At 45.2% G+C, this 23,747-nt stretch overlaps 1 protein-coding gene across 1 annotated transcript; it reads left to right on the top strand.

Annotated features, from left to right (window-relative positions):
• The first annotated feature begins 202 nt into the window (after window positions 1-202).
• idh2 (isocitrate dehydrogenase (NADP(+)) 2) lies at window positions 203-23,719 on the top strand. Its single transcript, XM_066684452.1, has 11 exons — window positions 203-424; window positions 8,573-8,664; window positions 10,214-10,379; window positions 11,484-11,644; window positions 11,745-11,888; window positions 15,351-15,487; window positions 16,834-16,985; window positions 17,091-17,203; window positions 19,467-19,564; window positions 20,177-20,269; window positions 23,347-23,719. The coding sequence occupies exons 1-11, from the start codon at window positions 313-315 to the stop codon at window positions 23,429-23,431; spliced, it is 1,353 nt and encodes a 450-aa protein (XP_066540549.1). The 5' UTR covers window positions 203-312; the 3' UTR covers window positions 23,432-23,719.
• The last annotated feature ends 28 nt before the right edge of the window (window positions 23,720-23,747 follow it).

Genomic DNA, 23,747 nt, shown 5'->3' with positions numbered 1-23,747 from the left:
TTCGATTCTTTTGAACAGTTTTAAGCAGCTCATGAGAGTCGGTTCGGTGAGCCATGTTTCCTTTCCGCTGTTGTGAAAACTCATTGCAGTCTCGCTGCGATGAGGCGGCCCGATCGCTGATTGGCTACAGCAGTGTTGCCAAACGCAGCGCTGAGCTGTGGGCCGGCCTCTCTTCACTGCTGCCTGGTGACGTCGCCGGCGAGCGGAGGCTCTTGTCTGTGCGCGGTAATTCATTCGGCCCTTTCCTCGGTCAGCGGCGGAGAGAGAGACAGACAGAAGCCCCAACTCGGACAAAGCTCTACTTGGAGAACCATGGCCGGTTACCTGAAGGTCCTCAGCTCCCTCGGTCGCTCTGCGGCGGCTGTGTCTAAAAGCCCAGCCGTCCTCGCCCCAGCAACTTGCCAGAGTCTGCAGCAGAGGAACTGTGAGTTTAACTGGTTTAACCTACAGTGCTGAGAGAGAGAGAGATAGACGTAGATATAGAGAGTCATCACTACTATCGGTAGCCGTTTCTCTTTCGTCCTTTCTCCCCTTCCTCTTCTCTTTTTACCTCGCTCTTTGGCCCTTATCGATATTGTGCTTTGTTTTTTTACCCGAACCCGAGCCCCAGATCCCGCTGGGAAAGATCTAGAAGCCGACTCGAGGCTCCTCTTTGTCTGAAGCTGCCTCCAAAGCTAACGTTACTTACGTTTCCTCCGACATTTTGCGGACCTGATGTGATTAAACCCCCTGCGTTCACTCTCACCCCCTAGAAGCCGGTTCCCTCCTCTATCAAACCCCGGGGCAGTGGCCGGACAGCGGCTGAAGGAGCCGTTATTTCCCGGCAGCTGCTCCGTGTGTGCCCCCGGCTCCTGAGGAGCGTAAAATGGAGATGTATTGATCACTAGCTTAGCTCCAGCCCCCGACTCCTCTGTCGTCTCTCCCCTTTCGTGAGGAATAACAGGTCCGTGTCTCTCCGCTGATGCGGATCAGATGGTTAACTGGGTTATTTAGAGGTTGTTGATACTAAATCTCAAGGTCAGGCGGTGGAGATGTGGCTGAGAGTAAGGACAGAGACACTTTAATCAAGAGAAACCCTGATCAAACAGATAGATTTATTGATTATTTAGTTACTCTCTATTGTCATTAACTTAATGCTAAGGGACTTTGCTGAATGACCCCTCTGTCATACTTTTAAGTGCCTCTAGAGACTTTGCCCTCTGTCCTCTTTGACTTTGGCTCTCGGGGGCAGTTGGTTGGTTGAAGGGCAGACTTCTGTGTTTGTGGTTGTCATGTCATTGTTGGTGTCTTGTGTTTGGAGATCAGTGTCTGTAGAAGTTGTGAAAGTTGTTTTTATAAAAGAAGACTTGAGCCGTATTGGGATTTCCTGAGTTTCTCAAAGGGACATCACTGTACACACTGTTCCGTATTCAGACGGCATTAAAATCACAGCAGAACTGGGAGTTTTTAGTGAGTTTCCAGTTCTACTAAAGTGTTTCTGGTGTCTTTTGAGTGTGTTTCCATAGTGTTGTGATTCTCTGATGGGGCCTGTCACAAAAGCCGTTGTTTTGTAGTTGGAATATAGTTGTGATGAATGATTTAGTTGTAATTTAAGGCCATTTGACACCAACAAATTAATGACAATACAACAGCACAATAATGCAGTTAAGCAGAATAAACATTTAACAAAACTATGATGAACTTAAAGACATTTAAGATATTAATTGCGTATATTCAGACATGGGAAATGGAATATAACTTAAATATTCTAAATTAATAAACACTGTTTTTTAAAGAAATGCACACAACAGCAGAGAGTAGAACAGAGTGAGCCGATAAAACACTGTAAAAACACACACACAATAAACACAGTGGACAAGAGTGAGGTCAGCAACTGTTATTGATGTGCATGTATTTTACGATTAAGTCAGTGATATAATAGTTGTGATGGGACGGTGTAGAGAGGAGGAGAGTCGGTGGCAGTGCAGTTTACAGCAGACCAAGGGGTTTCAGGGGCAGACACTTTTCAAAATGCCAGTGTTTGGGGACTGGTGATGGGTGGGGGTCTGTGGTGGATACACACGCTCACAGCAGTGCTCAGAAATCTTCTCTTTCGTGTGAGAGTTGATATGGAGGTCGGGATGGGACTGAAATGTAAAATAAGACTCAGGAAGTGATCTGGATGGAAATAAAATCCACGGAGCTCCTGCTGTAGGAGACATGAGCTACTGGACCTTTAACCTTGTCTTAATACAGCTTTAGATTTAAAGCAGCACTAGGTAAGGGTTGGTATTCTTGTTCCTGGGCTCCTCCTACTTTTGCAGAGTGTAATTTCTCTAAAAGGTAGGCTACATAGTGCATTTTCTGAAGTGCTGAGCCTGGAGTAGCAGCGACAGAGGCTCTATTCTGCTTGTTATAGCTCAGTGGAGCATCACAGTGATTCTGAAACTGTGTTTTTAAGGTAAAATACGACATTTCTAAAATGGTGACCTGTGCGTTTCCGCGGTCAGTCTTTATTTGAGGCTTGTCTCCAGGTCAGCAGCAGAGGTCAGGGCTTTTAGGCCTGGTTTGTTGGACACGAGGTTAAATGTGAAGCGGTGTGACCTGGTTGTTGTATTACACGAGGCACATGCTCGGCTCGGGCTGAGTTTCTGGCAGAGACACCACATGCTCTTATTCCAGTCACAAGACACAGGTTCGCCATTTGCCAAGTGGGTTAACTGCCTGTAAAGAGAGGTGGAGAAGAGAAGCCTGGATGATACTGCGTCTTGGTTTATACTTTCTGGAAATCCAGAATGTCCCGTTGCTCTCACGTCCTTGTTGGCTCGGATTAAAGGGTCTGTGCTTGACTTAGGGTAGAACATTAAACCATAGGGACATGCCGTGCCAAAGCTGCAGCTCTGCGAGTGGAGGAGGAGTGGGGGCTTTGTTTGGAAATGTCCTTGACGACTGGACGCCAGGTGGAGGTGGCAGCGTGGGTGTGATGTGTGCTTCACTTCCACTCTTTTTCTAACTCTGTAAACCCAGTACATGGATGTTCAGAAGCTGTTTTCTGAGAGCCGCAGTGTCCAAAGGTGATACAGCTCTGTGTAAAAGTTTTAGTCGCCTGAGAAAATGAGATTTAAAAGCTGTTTATTTGAGCAGTAAGTGTTTATTTTACTCAAACGTCAAACAACAGACACTGTAATATTAAAATAAACCCAGTCCCATAGTGTGTGTGTGTGAGACAGTCCAGTGTTGCTTGAGGTGGTCGTCCAGTGCCTAGTGTCAGAGGATAATAAATACTTCACTTGTTAAATGAAGTGTGCTGTAGATTTAACAAATCCATACGATCAGGAGAAACATCTGGAAACACACTGTTCTTCACTCGCTCACAACACAGTGTCTACTTTATAAAAAAAACAAAATAATTTCACTGTGTTTGGTTTTGTATTTATTGTAATTATATATAATTATATACAAGTTACACACTTATGGAGAATATACATAATTTTTTTATATATTTCATTCATTTATTCATTCATTGTCTGTAACTCTTAACCAGTTTAGTCTAGGCTCCGGACCACAGCCCTGAAGTGGATAAGGGCTACAGACAATGAATGAATGAATGAATGAATTTTTATCTCTGAAACTACATCCCCTTCTAAAGATGGGTATTTTTTTCCCATAATTTTCCTGAAAAAGATCGTTTTCCCTGTTACAGCTCAGTGGAGCATCACTGTGAGTTTGAAGCTGTAATTTTAAGGTAAAAATACTACATACTGTTGCTTTAAAATTAAATACAGATTCTTTATCCATGCTTTCTCTCTCTCTCTCTCTCTCTCTCTCTCTCTCTCTCTCTTTTCTTCTCTCTTTCACTCTCTTTTTATTCTTTCTTTCATTCGCTCTCTCTTTTTCTCTTTCTCCCTTTCACTCTCTCTCTCTCTCTCTCTCTGTCACAGTCTCTCTCTCTCTCTCTCTCTCTCTCTGAGCATTAACACAGTCTTTAAATGTGTTTAATGAGGAGACAGTGGCTTTAACTCTTACTTTTAGGTTCAGTTTGCCTTTGGGCTTGATTTTTCAGATTAAGGTGTTTAATGTTTGAGACGGTGGAAGACCAGAGACTGTAATGTATCAGGAATGGTGGACGTATGTGAGTAGTTTCGTCTTGGTGTGTGTTTTCGGTCGACGTCTGACCCCCTAGAATGAGCGCTGGCCTTGTGTCAAGAGTAAACAAACCCGTCCTTGTTTGTGGTTTGCTAGCTCTTCATTGACGGGATTCCTTAGGAAGGGGATCTCAGCGGTTCTCCAGGTTCTCCACTGCAAGTCGGCTCATGCCTGCGAGCCTAGAGCGGCCGGTCTACGTGCACAGCTCCGGCGTTAATTCCCTGCGCCGCTGACTAAACTCACTGCGGCTGGGAGTAAGAGAAGAGCGAAGCATGCTTACGTAATCCCGGCTGTCCCTCTGCCGCCCCCTCCACCCCCTGCTGTGTCCTCTGCAGCTCGTTCTTTGATACCCTTCCTCTGTGTTTGTGCTTGGCACAGTTTTCCTCCCCCTTCTGACTTCTTATTGTCTTTAAACCCCCACGTGTTTCTGTGTGAAAGATCCTCCTCGTAGCGCAGAGCCCGTCACTGAGTGAAAGACGAGCCGGCGTCCTCCGCTGTCCTCCCTGTGCTAACCTGAACATGGCTGCCTGCGTGGCCAAGGAGATTAGTGTGTGCCTTTCTCCAGCACACGGTTTAGAGGTCAGGCGATATGAAGACTGAGTGTACCTGGACGTTTAAATAAGGGCAGTCTCAGAGTGGTGTGACTCGGCCAGGTTCACTCGCCTTCCTTCTCCAGTCTTCATTTATTCAGAGCACAGCATGTTTATTTGGATTTAATTAAAGTAGGATAAGAGTTCCAATTAAATTGTTATTATATGATATTAAACACTTATTTAAACCGTAGCCCTGATAATAATTAATAATTATTATTTGTCACCGAACAACGTACAAAGAAATGTGTCAGTGGCAGCGAACACACACACACACACACACACACACACACAGACTAGTTAATTTCCTTTCAGACCTGTCAGTCCTAAGCCCTCTTCTATATCCCTTAGGCCCCGGCTGCTCTGGATCAGCATGGGGCTGGATCACTTACAATTTCCCTCTATTATTCCCACTCTCATTTTTGTTTTTTATTTTTATTTGTTATTTATTTACTCCCTGAAGGAGGTGTGAACCCACAGAGGCAGAATCTCACAAACTGAAACATTTGTCATGAAAAAAATATTATAATTTGTAGGGATGTCCCAATGGTTATTTAGTACAGAGTAACTTCGGTCTGATAATTGTAATGCTGCACTGTTGTTATTTAAATCAGTCCAGTGTGTTTGTTTGACAGCTCTGAGGTGCATTAAGGAAAACATTATCTGAATCAAAGCTATCGTTTAATTTAACTTCAAAATATCAAAGCAAACAATAGATGTGTTTATAAATAACTTGTATAAATTGCACTTAGTCCCACATTGCAGTAGTAAAACTAGAACTCTGTACATGAGTAACATCACAGTGCCACTCTGAACGTCTGTTGGAATGGTTATATTTTCCAGTTTTAATTATTTCCACGCTGCAGACGTTTTAGTCTCTTCCCGGCACACACTGCGCTGAGTGACCGCTGATGGAAAATAAATCAGGCTTAGGATTGTACTTAATAAAACCAGTATACTTAATAAAACCAATAAAGATCACTTAAAGAATGACTTGATTGGCCATGATATTGATATTAGACATCAGATCGGAACAATTCTTATAGCGATTAAACCTAGATCTGCCCACTCCACGAGCTACAGAGGGGTGATTAAACCTAGATCTGTCCACTCCACGAGCTACAGAGGGGTGATTAAACCTAGATCTGTCCACTCCACGAGCTACAGAGGGGTGATTAAACCCAGATCTGCCCACTCCATGAACTACAGAGGAGTGATTAAACCTAGATCTGCCCACTCCACGAGCTACAGAGGGGTGATTAAACCTAGATCTGTCCACTCCACGAGCTACAGAGGGGTGATTAAACCCAGATCTGCCCACTCCATGAACTACAGAGGAGCGATTAAACCTAGATCTGCCCACTCCACGAGCTACAGAGGGGTGATTAAACCTAGATCTGCCCATTCCACGAGCTACAGTGGTGTGATTAAACCTAGATCTGCCCACTCCACGAGCTACAGAGGGGTGATTAAACCTAGAGCTGCACAGTCCACGAGCTACAGAGGGGTGATTAAACCTAGATCTGCTCTTTCCACGAGCTACAGAGGGGTGATTAAACCTAGATCTGCTCTTTCCACGAGCTACAGAGGTGTGATTAAACCTAGATCTGCCTGCTCCACAAGCTAAAGAGGGGCGATTTAAGCCTCACTTGTTACACAAACTTAAATCAGAAAATGGTTTGACAGTGTGATATTGCCCAGAACTAACTTGAACTCCTCAGGCTTTTTAAAATATTATAGCTGGACTGTAGATTTAATTCTTGTGCTGGTGTTGGTTGTAAACTCAGATTGGATACACAGTGTTACTCAGCCTCCTTGTAAAAGCTATCATGCTCTGCCTTTATTGCTAGACTTTTACCTCTCAGGTCTTTGGGTTCATCACTTTCTCTCTCTCTTCAGTACCAGCTCTTCAGCGTGACTAGGACTGTAACAGGACCCACATTTGGCAGCAGAGTTAGTCCCTTAATTCCAGTTTTCATTCTTATCCTTTCACTCAGCTCTTAACTCCAAAACCTTTCAGGCTGCATTAGAGTAATGGGTTTAGTGCTGCAGAGTACAACCGATCTGCTCTGGGGCTTTTGGAACTTGGACAGTTTGTAAGATGACTACTGAGCTTTAAAGGCGACATGATACACATTTCGTACATATTCACATTAATGTGTGAATCTAGAGCCCACCAACCCACACAGTGAAACAAGACCACCCAGTCAGTTTTCTGTGTGCTGCTTAAGTCTGAAAACTGCTCTAATGACGTCAAGTGCAGAGACTTTTGAATGGCCCCGCCCCCTCGTCTGAGTCTATCCAATCACAGCGCTGGACCCACGTTTATGTGAAAGCTAAAAGACGAGGTTAAATGCAGCCAAACAGACACAACGAGCGCAGAGAAATAAGAGCACTGAGTAAACAACATTTGATTAAATTTTATATATCTATAGTTGGGAATGGGCAGATTTGTTTGGGGTTGTATGTGTTCTTGCCGTTTCAGTGGACTTGTTCATTCTTTCATGGACTCTGATTGGGTAGGAGGGAAACAGGTGTTTGAGTGTGTATGTGAGTGTTTGTGTGTGGAGAGAATGTGAGCAGAGTTAGAGAGCGAGCTATGACATTTCTGCGTAGCTGTGGCCAACAGCAGCTAAAAAACATAAAGGTGGTGAAACACTTCTCATGGTGCCCCTGGTTTCTCTTGGGTGCAAAAATTCCTGAGGAAATGTCCATATATTGTACAAATGTATTTACTTTGAATTGCTGACAATTAAGCCTCACTTCCCGAACACCTACATTGTGTAATCATCTTTTTATAGGCTTTATTCAGCGCTGTAATACTTTAGAGATGGTGACTGCTGACGTCAGTGAAGAGTCATAAACACTAGAGCTGCCCCGAAGCTTTGACCTGAAAACTTTGATCCGAGTCTGAACCTTTTCCCTGAGAGATGTAGGTTTGATCACTGGTGTTTGCAGTTTTAGACCCGGAGAGCTCCTACCATCACCATTTACACAAGCCTTTACTTTTTCAACCTTTACTTTGGTCACAGTGCAAACTCCTTTTGGGGTGACAAACATTTCCCACCCACATCACACTGGGTTTATTAGGGCTGTTGCACAGAAAAACCCCTGGAGACCAAAAGGAAGACCCTTGTTCTCCTTGTTAAGGAGTCAGAGTGATTCTGACTGAAACAGCACTGGAGAGTCTGAGGAGATGATCGACGGTAGATCAATCCGTACAAGCCTCGTTGTAAGGGGAGAATCCACAGAAGAGCCACATCTACTTCCATATCACTCATAGTTGTGTTTATTATTATTATTATTATTATTATTATTATTAGAGGTCCTCTTTCGGTTTTCTTCCTTTCTTTTATTTATGTCCATATTCTATTGTTGTGTTGTTGTGATCTTATATCTTTACTGTACTTGAGTTACTACTAACTACCACTAACTCCTTCCATAACGTTCAGCACAGCCAATCAGACACAAGCTCCCAATTTAGGCACCACCCACTGACTCCTCCCATAACGCCTCCTAAAATGCAGCCGATACAGATTGGTCCACACAAACTCTTCTGTGATAATGAAGTACAGAACCCATGTAGCAGTGGGAACCAGCAGCGCCCCCTACAGTTTAGTTCCACTCTGAGTTCAGTCTTCCCCTGCTGGAGAAATAGGTGGAAACGGTGGGTTTAGTGAGGAGTGATGATTGGTCGGGGGTGTGGGCTAATCGCGTGAGGTGGAGAGAATAGAAGGTCGTGTTTGGGGGTTGTTCTCTGGCGGAGGGTCGATGGGATTGATTTGCTGTGGTGTGAACTCAACACAACCTTCAGTAAAGTGATAACACCTTTTTGTCTTTGTTTCCCCTCCCTGCAGATGCCGACAAACGCATCAAGGTGGCTCAGCCCGTGGTGGAGATGGACGGAGATGAGATGACCAGGATCATCTGGGAGTTCATCAAAGAGAAGGTGTTTAAAACTGAGGGGGAGGGGGAGCAACTGCAAACTGCAGGGAAGCGTGTGCTATTTTTATATCTGCAGCACAGCAGAGAGAGAGAGAATGAGAACAAATGAGCTAGAGAGTGAGCTATGGAAAGAGAGCGAAAAAGAGTGAACGATAGAGAGAGGAGAGCACTGGACAGAGAACTATATATGGAAAGAGAACGAGACAGAGCTAGAGCTATAGGCGGAAAATAGTGATCTAGAGAGAGAAAGAGCGAGCTTCAGGGAGAGAAAGAGAGGGAGAGAACGAACAGGCTATAGAGAAAGAGAAAGCACTGGAGAGACAAAATGAGAGTGAACTATAAATGAAGAGCAAGCAATGTATAGAGAGAAAGAGAAAGTGAAAGAGTAAGCTAAAGAATGTAAGAGAGAGACAGCCTGCTACAGAGAGAGGGGAGTGCTAGAGTGAGAAACGGCAAGAGAGAACAAGTGAGCTGAAGAACAGTAGAGAGCTACAGAGTGAAATCACATACTCCACCTACACACAACTAAGCGCCGCCCACCCTTGTAAAACTGCTGTAAATAACGTAAACACTTATTGTTTGTTGCATCTTATAATTTTATTGTGTTTACTGAAGGCCTTTCATTACTTATTTCATTATCTTTGATTATAATTATTAATTCATTCATTCATTCATTGTCTGTAAGCACCTATCCAGTCATGGTGAGTCCAGAGAGAGAGAGACAGAGACAGAAAGATGGAGAGAAAGACAGATGGAGAGTAGGCCAGAAAGACGGAGAGAGACAAAGAGCGAACTCAAAAGCACACACGGTGAATCTGGTCAGAACAGAAAAATTCGGAGTGTCTGAAATATGACTGAAATATGAAGGTGTGTGTGGGGGTTGTGGTGTGTGTAAAGAGACGCCGCTGTTGAGGACTGTGTGTGTGTGTGTGTGTGTGTGTGTGTGTGTGTGAGAGAGAGAGTGAGCTCTGGAGGATTATTAGTGTGTGGTAATGCGGGTTGAGGCTGAGGCCAGTCGCTGATTGACTGCCCTCGAGACTCAGATGGTCGGCTGGCTCTGAGTGTGTTCGGGGCTGAGGTACCACTGGCTCCACCACAGAAAGAACCAGCTTAGAACATGGATCTGTTTTTATGTAACAGCGCTCCACTACACATTTGTTTGGTATTGTTTGATCTGGGCCTTTCTCCATCTCCTGATACAGAAAGCAGCTGTTTAGCTCAGGAGAGGGCTGACCGTTTTTATCGTAAGAGCTGTAGTCTATTTTCGAGTTTACATTATCAACAACAACGTCTTAACAGGTTTTAAATATGGAAAATGTACACCGGAGTGAGGTTAGGACCACCCATCTCATTAACGTATGGATGCAGAAATACTAACCCAGTCGACATTAATAACTTTTTTTTATAACAGAAAAGTTATTCTTTTATTTATCTATTATGTTATATATATTTATTTGTATATATATTTGTACTTGTCATATTTCTCCCTCCGTACAAGAACAGGTTTGGTTTGTGCTTCCCCCTGTTAACAACATATTAACGCTCTCTTCCAGCTCATTCTGTCCAACGTGGATGTGGAGCTGAAGTACTTCGACCTGGGTCTTCCCTACCGTGACCAGACCAACGACCAGGTCACCATCGACTCCGCCTTGGCCACACAGAAGTACAGCGTCGCCGTGAAATGCGCCACCATCACTCCAGACGAGGCCAGGGTGGAAGGTGAGCTTCGGCTGGTGATTTTAAAGTGTCCTTGGGCCTACGACTGTAGACCTGATGACCAGCACGAGGCAGAGTGTGGATGGGATGTGTGGGGTGTTTGATATATCTTGCTGTTGTCTTGGTAAACTACACAGTGTGTTACACACAACACACAGCAGCACTCTGGTGTTAACTCTCCCCACAGATCGTGTTAATGTAAGTAACAGGTTGTAGGGCGGAGGACTAATGTCCTGGTCCACAGTCATATACACCGTGATCGATGTTACACTTTCCTCAACTCACTTGTGTTACTTAGCGTGGTTAGTTTTCACAGCGATCGCAACAAATCTCTGGCAAGACACATGCAAGACACAGAGAGAACACATCACATTCCTCACAGACAGTCATCTGGAGGAAACCCACACAGACACAGGGAGAACACACCACACTCCTCACAGACAGTCACCCGGAGCAAACCCACACAGACACAGAGAGAACACACCACACTCCTCACAGACAGTCACCCGGAGGAAACCCACACAGACACAGAGAGAACACACCACACTCCTCACAGTCACCCGGAGGAAACCTACGCAGACACAGGGAGAACACACCACACTCCTCACAGACAGTCACCCGGAGGAAACCTATGCGGACACTGGGAGAACACACCACACTCCTCACAGACAGTCACCCGGAAGAAACCCATGCAGACACAGAGAGAACACACCACACTCCTCACAGACAGTCACCCGGAGGAAACCCACGCAGACACAGAGAGAACACACCACACTCCTCACAGACAGTCACCCGGAGGAAACCCATGCAGACACAGAGAGAACACACCACACTCCTCACAGAAAGTCACCCGGAGCGGAAATCGAACCTCCAGTTGCAGTCAGAGCTGAGGTGGTCAAGGAAAGAAGTCGAATGACTGTGTAAAAAACAATAAACAATTCCACTCCTTAAAGCTTGAATCTGAAAAAAAAAGAGTGTGTTTGAGGGAGGGAGATATAATAATGTGATCACAACTTATTCAGATTGTTTCCTTTACTTTCTTTACTGAGTGTAAAATTTGTGAAACGTTCAAATTAAAAACTGACAGTTTTCTTTGCCCTCTCTCAGAATTCAAGCTGAAGAAAATGTGGAAGAGCCCCAACGGCACCATCAGGAACATCCTGGGGGGCACAGTCTTCCGCGAGCCAATCATCTGCAAGAACATTCCCAGGCTGGTTCCCGGTTGGACGCAGCCAATCACCATTGGCAGACATGCCTTCGGCGACCAGGTCGGGCACATAGTCAGAATGTTCTAAAAAAGATTTTTAAACCGTGATCACTGCCTTTCTTCTAACACACTGTGTGTTTACGACATTCTGCCGTTTACAGTACAGAGCTACAGACTTCGTCATCGACAAACCCGGCAAATTCAAGATCAACTTCATCCCAGCCGACGGCAGCAAAGGCCAGGAGTGGGAGGTGTTCGACTTCCCTGCAGGCGGCTGTGGAATGGGCATGTACAACACTGACGAGGTCAGCGGCCGTTTTCAGTGCTTCTCCGTCTTGTAGCTGTTAAAGCAACACTGGGTCATATTTTTTACCTTAAAATTACAGCTTCAAAACCATCTTGATGCTCCACTGAGCTGTAACAGGGAGAACAGAGCCTCTGTGTTTGCCGCTCTGTGCTTAGCACTGCACAAACTGCACTATGTAACTTTTAGAGGAGGGTAGGAAATTTGCCCCCACTTCCTACTCCTTGATTTCAGGACAGTGCTGTAAAAGCAAACATTCTGCAACTGTAGGGGGAGCCCAAGACGTACCTAGTGTTGCTTTAAGTAAACATTGCTGTGTTTTGTTCCTTGAGTAAAAAAACAAACACACTTCTCAGGAACCTATTCTTTATCTGAATTTACAAGTTACCAATGAGTTTCTGTGGGAATTCAAACAGTGAATAAACACTTGCAGACAATTTACACTTCAGACACCAACAGCCATTCCACATTTGCATAACGCCAGCGACCACAGCAGCTGAACCCCAGCACATGCAAATACACTGAAGCCCAGCAGGGGGCCCCTGGGGAAAGCTTGGGTGGTGCTGAAGGTGGAGGAGGAGGAGACTCTAATGTCTCAGCATATACATGTTAAATGAGCTCATTTTACATTTACTTGTCTTTACCTCTTCACAAAATGATTTGTCTATAACTGCGACCCTGAAATGGAGAAGCAGAAAAGATGATGATGATGATTTGTCTACATTACATTTCTGAAATCATCCTTTAAAAAAATCACACACTGTGTTTTCTCGTTTAACCACAGCATCGTTATAAACTCAAAGGCGTAACTGAGTAAACGAGTGATGTGTTCACAGTGAAGACATTTCTATTTATTTTTTTCTTAAAACCATTAAAGTGATCAGCTTTACAGACGTCTCATGAACACTACGTTATTGTGCCACGTCTCCACGCTGCACTCAGGGGAAACGCACAGTGACGAAGGCGTGTTGTGTTCCTCCCTCTTTTTGAACCTGGTTTACATCCTTGGGTCTGACACAATAGTCATTTTATGGTTAATATATTGGACATAGAAGGAGTTCTTCTTGGTGAGTGCAGACATGTAACGTACACACGCCGAACAGCCCAGAGACTGATAACGAGGGAGTCCACAGAACAGAATAAAGGAAATGAGCAACAAAGAGTCATGTGCAAAGGGCTAAAGTGGATGTGTGATGTTGTTGATCATACAGTGCATGTGCAGATGACAGTGTGTAGTATATTGTCAGTTTCTACACACATACTATAAATGTTATAAAAACTATACACAGGAAATTACAGAATTATAAACAGGAATAACGTTTTTAAGTGCATTCTAGTTGTGCTGCTCTGAATATTTTACAGAACAGATAATAACTTAATAATGCAGTTACACTGTTCTTAAAGAGCAGTGAAACTTTAAGTAAATTCAGACACTGGAATTGGAATTTAAAATATTTTAAATATCCACAGAAATCTGGCTTAACAACAGAGACGTTTATTCTCCTGTAAACACACACACACACACAGAGTAAACACAGTGGACAACACTTCGGACATGTCCGTATTTTATACGATAAATCAGTGATGTGACTGTTGTGACAGACCCGTCTTTGAGGGTGTTGTCAGTGTGAACACTCTGCGAAGGTTCAGTTCCTGATTCACCAAACTCCATTGCTTTGGTCCAGACCACATTCACCAAACTGAACTGGAGTCATTCAGAAAGACCATGTTTTCAGTCAGACTTTAAGGTCTGCTGCAAAGAGGCGGTGCCCTCCTCCGAGGATAATGTATATGATTTTCAGGCCGTGTAATTTGTAATTTGAAGTCAGAATTAGTTCTAGAATGAGTCCAAATTACCACAGGCAAGAGGAGCATTATCTCAAAGTGGAACTAAATTTAGAGAAAGCTCCTCCACAGGTCCATACCTTGGCCTCTGACCTCTGTCACACAGATGATAATATCATGCTAATAATAATAACACTAATAGTTATAATAAATCTGTGGCATCAGGGATCAGACACAGCAGTGCTGCTGGAGTTTTTAAAGCCCTCAGAGTCTGGACTGAGAACAGTCCACCGACCAAAAACATCCAGCCGACAGCGTCCTGTGTCACTGATGAAGGACTAGAGGACGAGCGACACACACTGTGCAGCGACAGATGAGCTACTGTCTCTGACTCTACATCTACAAGGTGGACCAACGAGGGAGGAGTGTCACAGAGAGTGGACACTGGGTTTTTTTTTAACTTAAAGCAGCACTGCTGTGTCTGATCCACTCGCACCAGCACAACACCACATCACATCAGTGTAGCTGCGCAGTGAGGGTCCTGACCACTGAAGAACAGGGTGAAAGTGGCTAACAAAGCATGCAGAGCCACAGGTGGACTACAGTCTGTAGTGTCCTGCTGTTGTCTGTGTTTAGGACCTGATCCAGATGAGAACTTCAGTGTGGTGGTTTGGTCCTGGAGGTCTTCCAGAGGGGTTTTTACTGGTCAAGAGTCAGTGTTAGGCCTGTGACGCATTGCCCTGGAAAGCGGGGTTAAACTGGTGGCTCCTTCTCTTCGCTCTGCTTTAATCAGCTTCAGGTTAATTCCCTCGTTGGTGGCTAATTGATTTTAGGAGTTTGGTTGCAGTTGTAGTAGATCTGACCTCCTCAGTTTTCACTTTATTGTATTATTCTAAGCTTTAGTCTTTATAAGGTTGTCCTTTCTAAATATCAGAGATTAACTCTCAAGGGTGCACTGGGAACAGGGACCGTGGGATCGACCGTGGGGGGTCCAGCCGCGACACTGGACCGTCGTGGTGAAGAGAGAGAGCTGAGCCTTAAAGCACAGCTCTTGGTCGGATTACAGCCGCACCCTCATTCATCTACAGTCATGAGCTTTGGGGACTGACCGAGTGAACGAGAATGTGGACACCAGCCTTGCTGGGGCTACTCTCAGGAGCCCGGCGGTCTGGGAGGAGCCAGTCGAAGTGGTCTGGGCCGTTTATAATAAAGTTCCCGTGGACGCCTCCTGCTGGGAGGGGATCCTGGGGGAGACTCAGGGCCTACTGGAGTCAGGGCCTATATCTTCTGGCTGTCATGGGAATGCCTGGGGTGTCTCAGGACAAGCCGGAGGACGCTGCAGGGGTCAGAGACGGTGCTGTGTCTCTTGACCGCACGGTGTCCTCCTGTCCTCGGGAGTCGACCTTGCCCAGTCTGCACGGCCGTCTGAACTTGGTGTAGTTCGTATTGAGAAACAGCTTTAGTGTTCGAATTTGTTCGACTGCTATAGTCTGACCGCTTTTTAACAACCACCCCCCACCTCCAACCACTTGATTTCAGGAACTGTAGGAGGAGCTCATGAGCAAAAATACCATATCTTACTTAGTGTTCATCTTCTGAGACTTCCTGTGCCACTGAGAAAAACACATTCAGCACCTTGTCCTCATTCTCTCTTTCTTTCTTTCTCTCTTTCTTCCAGTCCATCTCTGGCTTTGCCCACAGCTGCTTCCAGTACGCCATCCAGAAGAAGTGGCCTCTCTACATGAGCACCAAGAACACCATCCTGAAGGCTTACGACGGGCGCTTCAAGGACATCTTCCAGGACATCTTTGAGAAGTGAGACATGTTTTCCTTTATCAGCTTTCTGCCCAACAAAGCATTACATTATTTAATGACAAACAAGTTGTTTTTTTGTGAAGTGTAGTGAAGTCTCACACACACGTGAGCAGTGAACAAACACACACACACACACACACACACGCACTACTGTGAGCAGTAGCACACCGTTAACTCTAACATTCTGCCCGTGACCTGAGAGTAAATGAGGAGTGGTCCTGAGTCTGTTCTCTGTGGAGGAGGAATATAAAATGAACACAGTCATGAGCTCTCCACCACTGCTGACTCTTCTGGAACAATGTGTGTGTGTCTGTGTTGCTGTGTGATCCACACACACAAAAACCAGCAGCACGTCGGGTTTGTAGTGAATGCAGCTGCTAAAGGAATATGGGTTTAACCTCAGGCCCATGATTCCATCTGTGTTCTCCTCAGAGAGCCCTACGTATTTGTTCTGTTTGCTTAGCAATTATTCAGTAGTTCCTAGAATCCAATCCTTTCCCTGGAATCAGGAGTGTTTGTCCAATAGAGAGATGCAGCGGTACTCGCCCTCAGTCACAGCTGAGCTGTTTGTGGGTATATTCTGCCATCTAGTGGTAAAAGACAGATAGACCTAAAAACACTAGGAGCATTTTCCACTAGCAGATGCACTACTTTACTCTCCTCCTCCACCAGGTGAATCAGGTCCTGGTTCTGGAAGCGGGTTCTTGTTTAGTGGCTGTTCTCTCGTGGTTCAGAGCGAGTCGAGTAGGGACTAAACCGTGGCGTGTAAACCTTGCAGAGCGCTGATCGTCCAGAGAGAGTCATCACTCTACGGCGCGCAACGCAGACGACCAGCACCAACTCTCCATCTGTAAAATCTCCAGCTGCAGCAGAGATCACGTTTGTTTTTATCCGACTCACGACGGCAGCTCGTAAAATGACGCCGTGGTCTTTTGAAGAGGTTCAAACGCTCCTTGGATCGGTGGCCGACAAAAGAATCCAGCGAGAGCTGGACGCTGCAACAAGGAAGGAACAAACTCTACTGATCTGTCTGAACTGATGACGGAGCTGTGTTCAGTCCCTAACAACAACAACAACAACACGCCAATAAACCATGAGTAAACACCGTTTAACGTTACCGCCGCCATTGTTGTGGTTTCCCACTGTTCCCCTTAGAGACGGGGTTAGAGACGACACCCGATACATTTCAGGGGGGAGCTGTGGGAAACCAACCAGGGACCAATCAGAGAGTAGAGTCAGTGACATGCGGTGGAACAGTGCTATTAGTCTATAACCCACAAATCTTCTATTCCCACTCCTGTTTTTACCTGTCTGGTGTCTAATATGAATCCTTTTGTCTTTAACAGGAACTACAAGCCTGAGTTTGACAAGCTGAAGATCTGGTACGAGCACAGACTCATTGATGACATGGTGGCTCAGGTGCTGAAGTCCTCAGGCGCTTTCGTCTGGGCTTGTAAGAACTACGATGGAGATGTGCAGTCAGATATCTTGGCTCAAGGTAAGCTAGTCTGAACTTCCCTGCTCTGTATCCAGACGCACTGCTTGCTCCTTCAGTTGTACGCTGTGATGTAAGCCGTGCTCATGACGGAGGTGTTGTCCCCAGGGTTCGGCTCTCTGGGCCTCATGACCTCAGTGCTGGTGTGTCCTGATGGGAAGACCATTGAGGCTGAGGCGGCGCACGGCACCGTCACCAGGCACTACCGCGAGCACCAGAAGGTCAGTGTCTGCTTTCTGTGAGACATCAATCAATCAGTTTGATTTTATTTGAATGGCACTTTTCAGAACAGAATTGTATCTGTCCATATCACAGTAATGGAGCCAGTGTTTCATGACTCTGCACCTCTGTGCTCTGTAGCGCTGCTGAGGAGCCATTTGAACTGCAGAAGTGTAGTGAAGAACCAATCAGACTGCAGAGGATCAGTGAGGAGCCAGTCAGGTTCCAGAGTTGTAGGGAAGGGCCAATTAAATTTGACTTGTAGTAAGGAGCCAGTCGGACTGCAAAGCTGTAGCGAGGAGCTTATTGCAGAAATGTAGGGCGGAGCCAGTCAAATTGGAGGTATGGTGAAGAGCCAAGCAGGCTGCAGAACCACAGGGAAGAGCCAATCAGATTGCAGAGATGTAATGAGGAACCAGTCAGAAGGCAGAGGTCTAGTGCAGAGCCAATCAGACCACAGGGCTGTGAGGAAGAGCCAATCAGACTGTAGAGCCGTAGTGAGGAACCAATCAAATTACAGCGGTATAGGGCAGAGCCAATCAGATGAAGAGATGTGGTGAGGAGCCAGTCAGAAGGCAGAGGTCTAGTGCAGAGCCAATCAGACCACAGTGCTGTGAGGAAGAACCAATCAGACTGTAGAGCTGTAGCGAGGAACCAATCAAATTACAGCGGTATAGGGCAGAGCCAATCAGATTGCAGAGATGTAATGAGGAACCAGTCAGAAGGCAGAGGTCTAGTGCAGAGCCAATCAGACCACAGGGCTGTGAGGAAGAGCCAATCAGACTGTAGAGCCGTAGTGAGGAACCAATCAAATTACAGCGGTATAGGGCAGAGCCAATCAGATGAAGAGATGTGGTGAGGAACCAGTCAGAAGGCAGAGGTCTAGTGCAGAGCCAATCAGACCACAGTGCTGTGAGGAAGAACCAATCAGACTGTAGAGCTGTAGCGAGGAACCAATCAAATTAGAGCGGTAGAGGGCAGAGCCAATTTGATGCAGAGATGTGTTGAGGAGCCAATCAAGTGAAATCAACAAAAAAAAAATCAACCTTTTTGTTTGTTTGTTTGTTTGTTTTCCCCTGAACTGCGGATGCTGCAGTGCAGTCTCTATGGGAGAGCGCCCTCTAACGTGCTCTAGTCATGTCTCACCCTGGCTCCCTACTCACTACTCCCTACTCCCTTTATAGGGCACTATTATCGGGAACTGAAATCAGGAGGGTGGTGAATGCCATCTAGTGGTTACTGGTGATATTGCTGCATGACAAGATAAAAAAAAAGCGGTTTAACTTTGTGACGATGTAGTTTTATTTGATTTATTTATAACCTTTATTTTACCAGAGTATTCACTACACCCTAAACAACAACAAACAAATAAAATCTACATAAACACAGATGTGCATTAACAAGAACAGATGTATTGTCACTGCCCAGTGAAAACCCTGTGTGTGTGTGTGTGTGTGTGTGTGTGGTTACTACATCATTTGAACCCAGCAGCTGTCCTTCACACTGTGTGTAAATCTCATGATGAAAAATTTTTACATTGGCTTCCACTGAAATCTAAGACGCTTTTCTTTCTCCTGTAAAGTTAGTTTTGATATGACACACGTTTTTAATTGGACAGTGGCCATACGTATTAACATTTGAGGCAGGTACTTTACATTTATTTAGTGAATTAATCTACTCCAAACTATTCTGAGAATAGTTACGTTCAGAAAAGTATTAAATATTTCAGTTAGTTTTCAAATTATCTGAGCACTGCAGTGTGCCATTTTTAAAATGTATTTATTTATTTTAAATTAAATGGCTGAGAGATTTGTCAGGAGGCGCTACAAACTTCGACAACCAACCCCTTAGACATTTACAGTCACCATTAAATACACTGAACCCCACTGAACGCCCCCTGCTGGAGACAGAGGAGAGAGAAAACCAACTCTTACAAAATAAGGAGCATTTATTGCAAACACAAACTATAAAGAGCATTATGTGCGTACGCCTGACATATTTATAGGTTCTAGACATACAACGTGCAGCCTGAGGCTCTTCAACGCTGACCCTTCTCTGACTGTGCTCTCACACTGTGTCTGCCACCTGGTGGTGCATGAAGGAATGGCAGCTCTCCTGATTCCTGTAGTGTTCCTTAAAGCTAAATCCCACCTGCTGTTTGTTTTCCTGTTCCTCTGTGAGCGGTGCTGAGACGCCGTGTACGACTTTAATTATGCAACTTACTAACCACGTTATTTATCTGTTTACTCCGTTTTTCCTCCTCAGGGAAGACCCACCAGCACTAACCCCATTGCCAGCATCTTCGCCTGGACCAGGGGCCTGGAGCACAGGGGAAAGCTCGATGGAAACCCAGACCTGATTAAGTAAGATCATAAATTACAAATATACTCTCCATCCAACAGCGTGAACATCTCAGTAATACAGTGCTTTAGGACCAGGTGTTTAAACCAGTGACGTACAAGATTCCTTTACTATAAAAGACAAGTATTACCTTTATTAATGTTGCACACACAGTACATATGAGTTACATTCCCTCAGACGCAGCGTTTCTCTTTGGTACGAGCCGCTCCAGTCGCTCGGTTCGTCTCGTGCTTAGGTTCTTCTCCCTGTGGCTGATTGGACAGGGCAGAGTCATGTGACTACAGCAGGGTAGTGTGGGTTTAAAGGGAGAGTGCGTGAACACAGTGGGGACGTATTCACAAAATAAACACAAAAGATTATGAACAGAGTCATAAGTAAAACGATAGTGTTATGGTTATTATATTAACTTACCCTTTTTAGTCCATTATTGTTCTTTATTTACAGACTAAATTCCTGTGACTGAGAAAGAGAGTGTAAGAGAGAACTATTGTTAAACATAGGGGTGTGTATTATTTTTGCTGGGGTCCTTGAGTGTATACAACACATGTAGAGCTTCTGTATGAAGCCTGGAGTGCGATTGTGGCTGCTGCTCTAATGGCGTTGACTCTCCCCAGGTTTTCTCAGACTCTGGAGCGCGTGTGTGTGGACACCGTGGAGAGTGGGGTCATGACCAAGGACTTGGCCGGATGCATTCATGGCCTCTCCAAGTAAGTGAAACATTTCCATACGGTCAACAACAACCTTTCCCTTCTGCAGAAGGACACAGGACTCAAGCTCTGCGTCTTTGACTAAATATCAACTGGAGGAAAGAAGCAGAAACTCAGATCTTCGTTTAAAACCCCTTTTCACTCATTTACAGGTTCAGAATAATGTACAGGGTACACATGGTAGCCCACCTGTTGCTCTGCATACTTTGTCAGCCCCTTTTCGCCCTGGTTTTTAATGGGGTCAGATCCACTGTCACTGCAGCGCTGAGAATGATCCACCCCCGAAACAAACCTGCTCTGAGGAGGTCCCGTGGGGGTTCTGAGCATTGAAGAACAGGTGGAAATGGGGGTAGCAAAATATGCAAAGTTACAGATGGATTGCTGTAGACAGTGGAACAGAGAGAGTGCACAGTGAGAGTAGAAACCTAGAGGTGATCATAATGTTATGGCTGATGAGTGGATTTTAGACAGTGATGGCAGGAAAAATGGATGTGTGTGCAGGGAGTGAAGGAACAGCACTGCCTCCTCCCTCAACATCCACAGCTGAAGTGCCCCCCACATGCACCCTGGAAGTGGAGTGCGTGCGTGTGTGTGTGAGTGTGGGTGTTTTGCTATAATGACAGGGTTAAATGTGGAGTCCCAGTTTCCACAATGGGATTGGTTAAGAGTCTCTCCTGCTCCTCTGATTGGTTCCTTGGTCACATCCACAGAAAGAAGCCCGGCCCACTATAAATCCAACTGCAGGAGTTTGCAGAAAAATATAATTCAAAGAATCTCTCAGCAGAATAACCCCAGCATCCTTCTGTGTGCACCACGTCAGACCAGTTTTATCACAACACAGTCTCTGTGACCGACATGGTCCCTACTCACTGTTCCCTACATTCCTCACTACACAGTGTACTATTATAGAGGAGCTGAATTCAGGAGGGTAATGAATGACTTCAGACACGACCCCATGTGGGGTTTTAAGCAAACAGCGCAGTGGATTATGGGTATCTGCTGATGCACGTGTTGTACACTACTTTTCTGTTTGAGTTCACTGAAAGTTACTGAAACTAAAACACACTTTGTAAACAACCACAGCGTCTGCACAAATCAGCTCCAACCCTGACATTAGTACGGGACTTTTATTGTGTATTATTTACTGGCTACAAAATAAAAGCAGCCCCTTTCTGCTCTGAACACACGCTCCTGCTTTGGGAGCTTTCTGTTCTCATCCAGGGGTCTGTCAGCCCTCCTTTGGTCTATTCCTTTTCTTCTAAAGATATTCAAAGGCTGTAGGAACACTTTTGACTGAAGGGGTCTGTAGGATTTTAGACATTTGCGTATAACACCGCACAGTTTGTTCACAGCTTTTTAATTTACGTTAAAGTAGTAGATTTACAATGAACACACCTGGTGTCACGCTGCAGCTGAGGCACTTTCACAGCCTCAGAATAGAAACACCACCTCAGTGTGAGTTTATCAACATCCTCCTAATGCCTTTAAGCTCCTGTTAAAGGAGAACTCACACAACTTTTCCAAAATTCAGCCTGAATCTGTCGTGGTAAACAAATTGGGTTCAGATTGGTTTGGTGTGAAATGGTGCATTGTGGGGAAATTTGGATTCAGAACCTACTTTTAAAACATATGCACTGATGCCTTCCTTATTTTTAAAATATCTTAAGATAAGCAGGTCTGGGTCAGGACCCGGATGGGAGACCTCCTCCTGCTCCTCCTCCTAACAAAGTGTGGGTGATGTTGGTGGGTCCAGCAGGGGGTGCTGTCCCTGTGTGCTGTGAGGATCCCAATGCCTGCGAGCGTACTGAATAAACAGCATAATGGAGACAGTGTCCATATATTGCATGATACATTTATAATATAATTATTGTGACTCACTGACTCTTTGCATTCAAGGAATCGACTCTGGGAGTCGACTCCTCACCACTAGCTTTTAAGTCTTTAAACATACACTTGATTTAACTCCTCTTAGCCCCTACTGCTGCTGTTTTGTGGAAGTTTGGACCTCGGTATTAAAGAAAACAAGTGTTGTTTTTGGAAAAGCAATGTTTGTGTTGTACCTACTTAGATGATTCATAACTCATTTGCATAATGCCAGTGACGACAGCACCTGAACCCCAGCGCATGCAAATACACTGAAGCTCAGCAGGTTTGGGGCCCCTGGGGTGGTGGGTGGGGTTGGTGCCAGCAGGGGGCACTGTCCCTTTGTTGTGTGTGGAGTATCGTCCAGGTGGGGGTCAGTGGAGGTGGAGCTGACTCTCTAATGACCCAGGGAATAAGGGCATTTGTGTTTCTAGGAAAGTGATGAAGAAGATTGTGGGCGTCTATTTCCTATGGTCACTGCTCTATACAGTTTTTCTAGAGTCACACCACTCTCGGTGATTGTTTACGTATCAGAGACATTAAAAAGCACAGAGGAAAGCCTTACTTCACTGTTACTGGCACATTTCTAGGATCATTCTACACCAGTCAGCCATAATACAATCACCTACACCCAAAGTTATTACCCCACTTCCCCCTGTTCCTCAGCGCTCAGGACCCCCACAGAGCAGGTGTGATGTGGTGGTGGGTCATTCTCAGCGCTGCAGTGACACTGACGTGGTGGTGCTGTGTTAGTGTGTGTTGTGCTGGTGTAGAGTGGATCAGACACAGCAGTGCTGCTGGAGTTTTTAAACCCTGTGTCCACTCTCTGTCCACTCTGTGAGACACTCCTCCCTCGTTGGTCCACCTTGTAGATGTAGAGTCAGAGACAGTAGCTAATCTGTCGCTGCACAGTGTGTGTCGCTCGTCCTCTAGTCCTTCATCAGTGACACAGGACGCTGTCGGCTGGATGTTTTTGGTCGGTGGACTGTTCTCAGTCCAGACACCGAGGGGTTTAAAAACTCCAGCAGCACTGCTGTGTCTGATCCACTCTACACCAGCACAACACACACTAACACACCACCACCACATCACACCAGCTCTGTGATAGAACTACATATTTGCTGCATTTCTCTTGTTGTGACCATGTTGTTTCTGTTGTAGTGTGATCGTTTTCTGGTGTTTGACTGATCCGTGACCTGCTTTACCTTTTACAGCGTCAAGCTCAACGAGCACTACGTCAACACCACAGACTTCCTGGATGCCATCAAGACCAACCTGGACAAGGCCCTGGGTAAATGAAGGAACGCAGGAGGCCAGTGACAAGCGTCTTGTTTTTTTTGTACCTCATTTTTAACTTAAAGGTCATGATAACCAGAAGCATTACGACTGAAGGGATAAGTTTAAAAAGAAAAGTAGAAGTTCTGTTCGTAGCAGTGCTGTGGCTAATCTGTCGACTAGACTGCCATCAGTCCACTCCATCACAATCCCTCTCTCTCTCCTCAACTCCAAGGTTTTATTTTTGTAAGATGAAGTACTGTATGTCAAATACTGTATTATACCATGGACAAAGTGATGAAGGGCCATTTCAGGAACCCTCTAATAAATTCCTTTGAAC

This window comes from Hoplias malabaricus, chromosome 11, assembly GCF_029633855.1.
Source record: "Hoplias malabaricus isolate fHopMal1 chromosome 11, fHopMal1.hap1, whole genome shotgun sequence".
Taxonomy (NCBI): Eukaryota; Metazoa; Chordata; class Actinopteri; order Characiformes; family Erythrinidae; genus Hoplias; species Hoplias malabaricus.
The sequence above is the reverse complement of the archived record's forward strand: the minus strand, read 5'-3'. Positions and strand labels throughout refer to the sequence as shown.

Excerpts from the sequence above, each read along its gene's own strand:
- idh2 (XM_066684452.1), top strand. The coding sequence starts at position 313 with ATGGCCGGTTACCTGAAGGTCCTCAGCTCCCTCGGTCGCTCTGCGGCG. Across the intron at positions 10,380-11,483 it reads AGACGAGGCCAGGGTGGAAG|AATTCAAGCTGAAGAAAATG; the intron begins GTGAGCTTCGGC and ends GCCCTCTCTCAG. Across the intron at positions 16,986-17,090 it reads GTCAGATATCTTGGCTCAAG|GGTTCGGCTCTCTGGGCCTC; the intron begins GTAAGCTAGTCT and ends TGTTGTCCCCAG.